Source organism: Zootoca vivipara, chromosome 1, assembly GCF_963506605.1.
Source record: "Zootoca vivipara chromosome 1, rZooViv1.1, whole genome shotgun sequence".
NCBI classification, from domain to species: domain Eukaryota; kingdom Metazoa; phylum Chordata; class Lepidosauria; order Squamata; family Lacertidae; genus Zootoca; species Zootoca vivipara.
In genome coordinates this window covers 52,493,855-52,505,892 of record NC_083276.1, presented here as the reverse complement: position 1 = coordinate 52,505,892, position 12,038 = coordinate 52,493,855, and the positions used below count along the sequence as shown (strand labels likewise).

Below are 12,038 nucleotides of genomic sequence, written 5' to 3'. Positions count from 1 at the left end.
AAACGGGCACATGGTCCCATGTCAGAAGCAGTCTGTCTACTCTGGCCCTCCGTTAAAAAGGGCTTCCTCTCGGGAAAACGGGCACAGGATTGCAGCCTGAGGCACACGCGCTCCTCTTTGCAACCGAACGAAGGACTTTAACGCGGTCAGCCAGCTGGCGGTTGCTCCCTTTGCGGAACAAAAAGAGCGCGGCTCGTATTCACCTTCCGATGACAGCGGCTGCGAGCCCGCGATTGGCTGCTGCCTCTGAGCAGCACGTGGGAGGGCGTGGCGGAGGATGCGTGGGAGGGCGTGGCCTCCTCTCCACTCCCGGCGCCCTCCTTTCGTAGGCCACGCCCCCTTTCGCCACATTCTTCCTCCGCCTCCTCCCGTTCTCAGGGGCGCAGCCACGCGAGACGTCCTCATCTGTTTGACCTATCGCTCTCCTCCCCTTCCTCCGGCCTCTCCCGGTCACATAGAGATAGAAAGAGGGAAATGTTAGAGTGACACGCGCACGCAGGACTTGTGGTCTTAACAGGGAGCTGGCTTCCCTCACTTCATTTGCAAGGCGAGTTGAACGAGGGAAGAAAAAGCTGCTTTGCTGCTGCCGCAGAAAATCCCTCCGCGCACGGCGGCGGCTTGAAACATCTAAGCAAACAAAATCGGATTTCGTGCGAGTCTACACCTTTTCGTACTTCTAAGCGCGCACACACACTTCCTTCTCCAAAATGGCGATGGAGGCCAATCCGCTTCCGGGTGGCGCGGGTAGGCCGGGCTTGAGGAAGATGGCGGTAGCAGCGGCGGCAGCAGCAGGAGCAGGAGTGTCCGGGCGGGATGGTCGAGGGCTGGCGTGCACCTCTCCGGGATGGGCGCTGCTGGGCCTTTTCCTGCTGCTGGGCTCTGCGGCCCAGCCTGGCGCCGCCACCACCCACTGGGTGGTCACCGAGGATGGCAAGATCCAGCAGCAGGTGAGGGAGGGGCTCTTCTGGCCGCTGTGGGAACCGTCGCCATAGAAACGCTTCCTCCCCCCCCCCTTCCCTCTGCATTCTTCTCCCGGTGCCGAGGAGGGTCCGTCCCCTGTGTTGGGAAGGAGAGAGAGACACTCTGAGTTCGCGGTGCAGCCTCTTCCCATCCCTCCCCTCCTCAGGGCACTTTCCAGCGCTGCTTCCCTTCCTGGCTCGAGTTTCCTTCCCTCCCTCTCATGTCTCCAAGTGCACGTGGCCGCGAGGTTCTTTCTAGAGAGCTGCGTGAGCAGATCCTGCAGGATCAGGCCAGTGGCCCATCTAGCCCAGCGTCCTGTTATCGCAGGGGCTGGCTGAGCCCTTGCCTGTGGGAAACCAGCAAGCGGGGTTGGAGCACAAAAGCAGCTTCCCTCCTGTCGTTTCCAGCAACCTCGTTGCTGCCCTCCTCGAAGCTCTTCCTTTGATCAGCGTTTGTGTGAAGAGCCCAGCAAGGATCCCTTTAGGGCAGCAAAGTGCCTCTGAGGAAAGAGAGTGGTGTAGGAATAGAGTCAGCAGGCCTTCCTTGTTGCTTTTCTGCCCACACACTTTCTGGGTGGCCCACGATTTGGTCTTCAGTGGTATACTGCCTCTGCTTATGGACATTCTCATTTAGTTATGGTAAAGGTTGACCTCTGTGAATTTATCTAAGCTATCACTGTGAGGTGATATTTATCTAAGCTATTATGTAGCGGTGAATTCCATAAGTAACCGTGTGTTTCATGTAATAGAGAGATTAATGTACTATCAGCTGCCTGTCAGTTTCATTGGGTGAACCTTCGTTCTGGAATAATGAGAGAGGTGAACTGAAGACTCCTCAGTTTCTCCACATGATTTTATTAACATGTCATGTGTCTTCATAGTCATCTTTCTCTAAAGAAGAAGAGTTTGGATTTGATATCCCGCTTTATCACTACCCGAAGGAGTCTCAAAGTGGCTAACATTCTCATTTCCCTTCCTCTCCCACAACAAACACTCTGTGAGGTGGGTGGGGCTGAGAGACTTCAGAGAAGTGTGACTAGCCCAAGGTCACCAACAGCTGCATGTGGAGAAGTGTAATCACCAGATTACAAGACTACCTCTCTTAACCACTATACCACAGTGGCTGCCAAATGTCCTAGCTAGCCTTTCCTTGTTTGGAAGTCCAGCTCCCTGATCACTTTAGTTGCTCTTGTCTGTAGTGTTTTAAGTATTTCCTAATAATTCCCAGTATTTCCTAGGGACCCAGGTGGCGCTGTGGGTTAAACCACAAAGCCTAGGGCTTGCTGATCAGAAGGTCAGCGGTTCGAATCCCTGTGATGGGGTGAGCTCCCGTTGCTCGGTCCCAGCTCCTGCCAACCTTAGCAGTTCGAAAGTACGTCCAAATGCAAGTAGATAAATAGGAACCGCTACAGCGGGAAGGTAAACGGCGTTTCCGTGTGCTGCTCTGGTTCGCCAGAAGTGGCTTTGTCATGCTGGCCACATGACCTGGAAGCTATACGCTGGCTCCCTCGGCCAATAATGCGAGATGAGCGCGCAACCCCAGAGTCGGTCACGACTGGACGTAATGGTCAGGGGTACCTTTACCTTTAATAATTCCCACCATTTAGTTTTTTCTCCCCCACCCTACAATGCTGCACCTTCTGTTGAAGCTTTCATTTAAGGTTTTCTGTGGCACACAGTCATCTTCCATCCGAAATGCCCTTTTTGAGTCCTACAAAATCTCTTTCAAATTTCATCTGCAAACATGGCTCTCTCACGGCTCACCCTAACTCCATATCATATAGGAATGTTAAATGGCAATGGACCCAGTACAGAACATGTGTTCAGAACATTTTCAGAATGTTCTGCTTATTCCTTCGGTGTGGTGTAGTGGTTAAGAGCAGTAGACTCGTAATCTGGTGAACTGGGTTCATGTCCCCGCTCCTCCACATGCAGCTGCTGGGTGACCTTGGGCTAGTCACACTTCTTTGAAGTCTCTCAGCCCCACTCACCTCACAGAGTGTTTGTTGTGGAGGAGGAAGGGAAAGGAGATTGTTAGCTGCTTTGAGACTCCTTCGGGTAGTGATAAAGTGGGGTATCAAATCCTCCTCTTCTTCTTCTTCTTCTTCTTCTTCTTCTTCTTCTTCTTCTTCTTCTTCTCTTCTGCGTGATCTTTAACCAATTACCATTTCACAGGACAACCATGACTACTGTTTACTTAGGAGCCTTTTTGGAAGTCCAAGTATGACTACTGAATCTCCCCTTCCTTACATGCTTGTTGACACTCGAAGAATGAAAAACAAAACATCCTTTGCAGAATCCATTCTAATTAATTAATGTTGTTTAACCATCTAGTTTCAGTAATGCTTTCTACTAGTTTACTTAGGACAGTAATTAGGATATGTGGTTCTGTGATTTATCAGAGCCCCTCTGGCTCCCTTTATAACAGGCTTGATTTCAAAGGCAGCCCTGTCAGTTTCACCTTTGTCCTCATTCAATTTGTTCTGTTTCTTTCTTTCTTGATGGAGAGACTTGGGCAGAGGCTGATAAGGACAAAGTTCCATGTCGCTCTGTATTTCACACATCACTGCTTTTGAGTGAGTTTTATAAGTTACCACAGAGCCATCAAACCCTAGCTTTAAGTCAGGCATAGACAACCTTGGCTCTCCAGATGTTTTGGAACTACAACTCCCATGATCCCTGACCACTGGCCCTGTTAGCTAGGGATCATGGGAGTTGTAGTTCCAAAACATCTGGAGAGCCAAGGTTGCCTATGTCTGCTTTAAGTATTATCTGGGCTATAGCTCATTTATCAATAGGAAGATTTTCTGTTTGAATGGCAAGGGAAGACATCAGTCCACTAGACAGCAATGACTAAGCAAGGTATAGAAGGTGGTGCACATGTATAAATCTATTCAGGTACAGTTCACCAGAAATGTAGTTTAGAAAAAAGTATATCATTGCAGCTTGATTCCCCTGTTTTATAAGTTAAATTTTTGCCAGCAGCTTGGAGCATTCCTACCAAATTAAAAGGACTTATCTAATTTGAATTGTTTTTTTGTTCTAAGCTGATGGGCTTTGATATAAAAGGTATTCCATTTTATAGATTGAATTCAATGGTTATCTACATACAGTATAATAATCTGTTTTTATAGGGCTTCCTGGTTTTCCCATATTTTGTTGTTACCTAGATTTGTTGGTTCTCTTCTGTGCTTTATAATGTATGTCATATGCTGGGGGGGGGGGCGTGAATCTGTAGGTAAGTTTAAAATGGTGAAAGTTTGGCTATGCTTAAACTTCATTGTATGAGGTCTGCAACTGAATTTGTTTTCTAATCATAACTCTCTTACTTGTTACAAACTGTTCTTAATATAGAGCCTCTGCTGATCACTTCCCAGTTTTGCTAGCTTTCTGATTTTCCTATAATAATTAATATCCATACCATTTACCATACGAGATATTGAAAGTGACTCTAGTATTTATTTTGCTTCTAATCCAATCTCCTTAAAGGGTACAAAGTCTGAGAGTTAGACTTGCTTCCCTGCTATGCAAAGTTGCCTGAGGTTTTGGTTGGTCCTAGGAAAGCTATTGCCTGACCATGAATTTTAGATATAAAACACTATAGATGGTAAGCAACAAGTGTTTGTCTGCTGCTGGACAGAATTAGCCAGCAGTATGGGGAGGGGGGGCACTTGGTGTTCTCTTCCTGCTGCCCCTCCTTAATCTGCTCTGGAGGGGACCCTTCGGAGCAGATTTCTGGGGAGCTTCAGGGGGTGAGGGGACAATTGAAATTGACTCCCTACCCAATCTTGCTGACAGTTTATCTTCTAACTTATCAAATACCAATGGATATCATACTGTATTCGCTATTCAGGTGTGGTGATGCCTATTAATTGAAAAATTAATATTTACTTATTTATTAAAATGTGTATACCGTCTTTCATTTAAAAGAAATATTGAGGTGATTATAAATCAATAAAACAAACAGCATATAACAAAATATGATAAAACAATATTAATGAAGCAGAAATAAAACATCAGGATCAGCTGCAGTAGCCAGAAATGCCAATAATGAGTATTAACTCTTGGGCTGGGGTTTTTTGTTGCGGGGGGGGGGGGGATGTTGCTGTTCATTTTTTGTATCTTTATTTTAGATCTTGTGTCTTATGTGAAAATATTGTTAAGTTTGGTTCTGTCTTTTTAATGTTGTATTTGTTTATAACTACTTTTGCTATGTATTTTTTCACGTTGTAAGCCATCTTGAGCATGGTTTGAACTGTGGAAAGGCAGCATACAAATAAAATTATGTATGTGTGTATGTCAGTCGGGAAAACTTTGGGTAAAGAACTATGTTTTAAATTGTTAGAGGAAGCTTCCAGGAGTTGCTGTGCACCTGATCTCCATAAGGAGATCATTCCACAAGTTAGGGGCCACTGGAGAAAGCCCTTATCTGTACATAGACATCTTCAGGCTATGGTAAAGTTAACCAGGTCTGTTCAGCAGATCACAGTGCCCGGGCTGGGCTGTGGTGTTAAAATCACCTAAAATGAGTAGACAGTCTTTTTCTTTTCTTTTTTAGATCATGTGTAGAAAGGAAGTTGGCGGTGAATGGTGTCAGCAGCAAAGGTGGACTGGGGCCCCGTTTCTAACATCTCCTTTTCTCCCTCTCCACTCAGCAGGTTGCTGAAGGAGAGACAGATTGTAGCCTTAGGACTACATGGGGCCCACTCCTGACTGCAAATATTACTGATTGGTAGATCAGCTTAGTGAATATTGCATTTGGGGGGGGGGGAGATTCCAAAAGAATCGGAATAATATAATTGTCAAATTATGCTAATTAGATGCTGCAAAATCTTCAGCTGTAACTATTCAAATGTCTTGCAATATTCATACCACAGCTGATGTTGTCTACTACGTACAGTGTTTCCAGTGTTGACAGAATTTCCTAATCAATCTCAGACCTCTGCATTAAGCAAGCTCTGATGTTTTTGCTTAAGGGACACAGTGATTTTGCAACTTTGTGCTGGTTTTAATTGCTCGTTCTCCTTTTGCCCAAGTCCTAGTGATCCTTTTTGATTTCCAAAGGAACTTGCATATGAGAAAATGTTTATAGGCTTAAATCCTACATTCTCTTAGTTGAAAGTTGGATCCATGAAGATCAAGAGTGCACATTTGCACAGATGTAATTAGGATCAGAGATGCTCTCCACCCACAGTCACATAGGGATTGTTTCTTCATCATGTAATTTTACACAGTTGGGGACTGATGTGAATAATGCAATTACATGGGTGGGGCAGATTGTGTGGGTCTTTCTATTCATATAACCAAGCATGTTTAATATTTCTATCCTGTCTTATCTCTATTCTGAACGGAGTGTTCGACAACTATCCAGCTTTTTCATCACAACATAAAACTTACTCTTTCCCCGTAATTCATGGATTCTATAAATGTTGCTGTATTCACTGAAATGACCTCCTTTACTTGTGTAAGTAAAGAATAGTTGTAGAAATTCACAGTCCAGTTCGTATTTACTTAGTGTAAGACCCAGTGGGGCCTAATCTCAAGTAAGTGCACTTGGGGTTATAGCCTTAAAGATCTGTCAAATAGTTCCTTTAAAATACTGTTCCACCATGCTCATTTTGATATTATTAAAGAGAGTATGGAGAACATTTTGCAGTTTTATGTTGTGATGAAAAAGCTGGATAGTTGTCGAACACTCCGTTCAGAATAGAGATAAGACAGGATAGAAATATTAAACATGCTTGGTTATATGAATAGTTAACAATAAGGTGACTGATAAAAAGGCACGGGGTGCAATGCCTCTCTGCAATTAAAGTCTTCTGGATTTCATGGCATGTTATGGCTGCCTATGCTTCTTCATAGATGTGTAGCATAAGAAAACTTGGCACTTAAGGCTCCACCTGTGTTTAGTCATCCTGAGATCCTTGACTAATTCAAAACTAACATTTTTAAGCATGCGACTGGCCTTTCAAAAAGCACCTCTGACTATAAACTAATTTACCAAAAAAGATTCAGCAAAACAAGTAACAGAAAATAATAATCTAAAAACAAGCAGCATATCCCAGTAGACCAGGCATTCCCAAACTTCGGCCCTCCCAATGTTTTGGACTATGATTCCCATCATCCCTGACCACTGGTCCTGTTAGCTAGGGATCCATGGAAGTTGTAGGCCAAAACATCTGGAGGGCCGCAGTTTGGGGATGCCTGCAGTAGACTGTATTATATAAACAGATAACTCCCCTCACATTATAAAACCTTTTGGTTAACATAAACTGTTAATAGTAGTCTGACATGAGAACCTACTGTGCTATTTGGTTGTTATTTTTCATGTATTGCCTAAACACTATCTTCTGATTTAGGCTGGGATATTTTATTTTTTATCTTTATGATCTTGTTAATACTCAAAAGAAAACTGCTAAGCCACCCAGGAGCTTCAACATGGTCCTACCCCCACCTCTTGGCAGCATCCAGCCAACATCAGTCCCAACTGCATCCAAAAATCTAATTGAAATTGGTTTAGAATGATCTGTTTCAAGCAGGAGTATCTTGAACTGCTTAACAATTGCCTTCCCTGCTCATTTGTGAGGAAAGGGAAGCTTATATATATTTATAATTCTTCAAAACCAGAGGATCTGTGAAGACCTTTAGATAGATAGATAGATAGATAGATAGATAGATAGATAGATAGATAGATAGATGTGTGCATTTGTGCACAAGATTAATCAGCTATCTTCTGAAAATAGATGTTCTATTTCTGCCCTAAGGTACAAAGGTGGACTCGTGCTAAAAGGCATTATTCCATGTCCATTGAACCCTGCTGCCTACTGTGAAGTAGAATCCTTTCCCTATTTCTGTTATTATTTGCAAGGGTCCATTTAGGTGTGTGCCATCTGCTTTCATTGAAAATGTGATAATAGCCTAGCCTACATGATATTTCCTCCAGGGTAGGAACATAAGAAGAGCCTACTAGATCAGGCCAGTGGCCCTCATCCAGCATCCTCACAGTGCCCAGTCAGATGCCTATGGGAATGTGCTAACAGGACCTGAACGCAACAGCACTCTCACTTCCTTCACTTTCTAGCTCTGGGCCCCTTCCCCCTTAGCTGATAAAAAACTAGCAGGGATGTGGCAGCTGGCTGGGCCAGGGAAGTGATTAATAGCTCAGCAGCTTTTGATACCATCAACCATGGTATCCTTCTGGGGTGGCTGTCCGAGGTAGGAGTGTGTGGCACCACTTTGCAGTAGTTCTAGTTAATTAAGTTATGGTCTGGGGATTTTGCTTTGGCCCTGTGGAGCCTTCAGTGTGGGGTTCCTCAGGGTTCAGTTTTATTCCATATACTGTTCAACATCAACATGAAATTGCTGTGTAGGGATATTTGGAGTATGTTGTCAGCAATATGCTGATGACACACAGCTCTGCTTCTCCTTCACATGTGCAGATGTGGCAGTGGGTGTGTTGGACCTTTGTCTTTCCTCAATAATGGACTGGATGAGAGCCAGCAAGCTGAGATAAGGCTGACACACAGTAAGTGGGTGGTTCTCTAGAATGGGAGGTTGCCTGCTCTTGATGGGGGTTGCACTCCCTCTGAAGGAGCAAGTATGCAGCTTGGGGGGTACTCCTGGACCCATTGCTGTCACTTGAGGTTCAGGTGGCCTTGGTGGCACAGAGTGCTTTCCATCAGCTTTGGCTGGTGGCCCAGCTATGCCCCTACCTGGACAGGGATAGCCTAATTTCTGTCGTCTATGCTCTGGTAACCTTTGGTTACATTATAGCAATATGTTACACATGGAACTGCCTCTGAAGGTGGTTCAGAAACTTCAGCTGATGCAGAATTTGGCGAACAAAATTCTTGCTCACCAGGGCATGGTGGTTTAAGCATATAAGGCTAATCCTGGCCTGATTGCTTTGGCTGCCAATTAGTTTCCAGGCCCAATTCAGTGTGCTGGTTTTGACCCATAAATCCCTAAATGGCTTAGGGTCACAATACCTCAAGGACCACCTCTCCCCATATGAACGAACCAGGACCCTGTGATCATCATCTGGCACCCTTCATGTGCCCCCTCCACAAGATGTCTTGTGGAGGATGGCAATGCAAGAATCGGCCTTTTCTGCAGTGGCTCCCAATTTCTCGAATGCTCTCTCCAGAGAAGCTGGCATGGCAAATTTGGGGGCTAGGCTAAAACATTTCTCCATAACCAGGCCTTTGGCTGATTAACATTCTATGTCCTTTTAGATGTGTTTGTGGAAGGGTGTGTGTGTTTCGTTAAGTATTTTGTGTTCTCATTTTGTATTTTTATGTTGTGAACCACCCTGTGATCTTCAGAAGAAAGTCAATATACAAATTTAATAAATAATAACAATAAGTGGTGATTTCCCCCTTCATAAATAGCCCTCAGAAAATGATGGGAGTCAAACTTCTACTTTCCTGTACAGCAGCACTAGCAAACTCAATGTGCATATCGGGGAAAGCAATTCACTGGCATGTTAACAATGTGGATCTAACTTGTCTTTTATAGCTAGATAACTATATTAACAATTAACCTACTATACTAAGTGTGAGATTTTACTCTTAACAGACCTACGTCCTTACTAAGTATAAAATTTTAATCTTACATTCAGTAGTGCAAAAAGTCTGAGAAAGAGATTTGACAAACTAGTTGGGGTGACCCTATCTCCCAACAAATATTGTCAAAATGTAAATGTTCAGGTGCTATACAATTGTTGGCACACACTTTAGATTATAACACAGAGTATGTTTTTAACTAATCAACCCTCATACCAAATTGACCAACGTTATGTAATTTGTGTAATTACTGAAGCTTAGCATGTTTGGATCTTGTCAGTACGCTGGTTCCATGAGGAAAGAAAAGTAGAATATAAATGTAAGAAATCAAAGAAATAAAAACAACATTCTGTTTCAATTCCCTATATCCTAAGCTTCTGAAAGTTGCCTGTAGCCATTTGGCAATTTATAATGTTCAGAAATTCCTCAGGGCTATAGCCTGTTACTAGCAAATGCCTGAATATTCAGTTGTCTTAACATTAAGGATGTTTAATAATGCAGCTATTTTGCACTGTCTTCTAGGTCGACTCGCCAATGAACCTGAAACATCCTCACGATTTAGTAATACTAATGAGACAAGAAACAACTGTTAACTACCTCAAAGAGTTGGAGGTGAGGCTGTGTAACGAAATGGTCTTGGAAACCTGCTTTGTAGGTACTGAAAAGTATGAAATGCTAATTTCCTGATAAAGGAAGTGCATTTGGAGAATGATAAATACGGATGCTGGAAGCTTTAGCATCAATAGTTTTTTTCTTCATATTTATTATTTCAGTCTCTATGCATAAAACCTGCAATGTAAAAAAAGAAGTGTTGAAGCTTTTTGGCTTTCCTTTGCTATTGGAGCTGTAAAGCGTGGTCAGGTTCCAATGAACCATGGAATTTGTTCTCTGAGTCCAAAGGGCTCCAAGCTCCCCCCCCCCCCCCCCCCGAAGAACAGTTTCTTTGAAACTGAGTGGCATTTCAGAAACCATATCTGACATGCTTTTCATTTTGATATTCCAGACACCAAACATGGTATCTTGGTATCTGAACCAAAGCACAGGCTCAGGAAAGCTCGTGCTTTACTACAGTAGCACCAGCTTCTACGTATCTCCCATCTAAAAAGAGGTACCAGTCTGAAGCTTGAGCAGTGCCAGAAAAAACACACTAGTTCTTTCTTAAAGAGCATCCCGTGTCAGAAGCCAGCTAGCAAGTTTATAATGTAGCTAGGATTGGGGGTTCTGCTGGTTAAAAGAAACAAAAACAAATTCCCAGCCCCTGCAGCAGACATAAAGAAATTTATTTGCATCCTAGTCAAATACATCAAAGTCACTACCGTATGTACAGCTAAGAGCACTCTTGGCCCTGTTTTGTGCAGATGATCCTACGTACGTACATATCTCTGTATTTTGGACCTTAATCACTAAAAGAATGAGTAGCAACCTTGATCCTTTATGAAGACTTGTTCACATGGCAGTGATTAATTGTGGCTCTCAATATTAGAAGTGTCCAATATTTACACTGGGATGGGGGGAAATTAAAGTCTTAAGAGTTGTATCCTGAAAAGCATGAGCAACAGAGCTCACCCACCTTCCCACTTTCACTGTAGCCCCCTGCAACCCTCCCCAAGAAGCCTTTTGAAATGCTTTGGTATGCAATTCAGGTGGCTACAGTTAAAGGAGGGAAGGAATTGCATGGTTAAAGGTAAAGGACCCCTGGACAGTTAAGTCCAGTCAAAGGCGACTATGGGGGGGGTTGCGGCACTCATCTCGCTTTCAGGCTGAGGGAGCCGGCGTTTGTCCACAGACAGTTTTCCGGGTCATGTGGCCAGCATGACTAAACCGCTTCTGGCGCAACGGGACACTGATGGAAACCAAAGCACACGGAAATGCCGTCTACCTTCCCTTTCTGCTTGCACAAGGGGCCTTCTGGATACTAGCCGTTAAATTCTGCATGTCTGTACAATGAATTGAGTTATTCATGTTGGATAAGGATCGAATCAACATTTGTCACTACCTCATTGCCCAATTATTTCTGAGAACAAAACTTATAATTGGACTTCTCGGTGTAAATTTCTAGACCACTGAGTTCTTCATACAGAGTGGCATGATGAGTTCATGAATATTTGTTAGTAATTTTCTGTTTTGAACAATATTTTGTTTTTTTGTATCTCTCCTAGAAACAATTGGTTGCTCAGAAGATCCATATAGAGGAGAATGAAGACAGAGACACAGGGCTGGAACAAAGACATAATAAGGAAGATCCGGATTGCATTAAAGCAAAGGTGCCTTTGGGGGACTTGGATCTCTATGATGGCACTTACATCACCTTGGAGAGCAAAGAGATCAGGTAGCGAGATGATTAATTGTACGGAATTTTTGCAACACCTGTAATTTCGGATGGTGGGATTATGATTGTGGCATGGGGAATCAGGTTGAAATAATAAGTGAATGCTAAGGTAGCTCTCCTGAATATTCTCAAAAAAGATATTTATAGTCATCTCAACAATATTTGCTTATGTGTCTTTTCTAGGCA

At 43.6% G+C, this 12,038-nt stretch overlaps 1 protein-coding gene across 2 annotated transcripts in view; it reads left to right on the top strand.

The window, feature by feature from the left end:
• Positions 1–707: 707 nt before the first annotated feature.
• Positions 708–12,038, top strand: part of TTC17 (tetratricopeptide repeat domain 17) — a 54,541-nt gene continuing 43,210 nt past the window's right edge. Inside the window, exons 1-3 of one of the 2 annotated variants that reach the window (XM_035116059.2) lie at positions 708–947; positions 10,046–10,135; positions 11,683–11,852. In XM_035116059.2, coding sequence (XP_034971950.2) covers positions 708–947; positions 10,046–10,135; positions 11,683–11,852 — 500 coding nt within the window. The remainder of the gene's footprint in view (positions 948–10,045; positions 10,136–11,682; positions 11,853–12,038) is intronic. The other variant, XM_060274745.1, reaches the window with a different exon arrangement.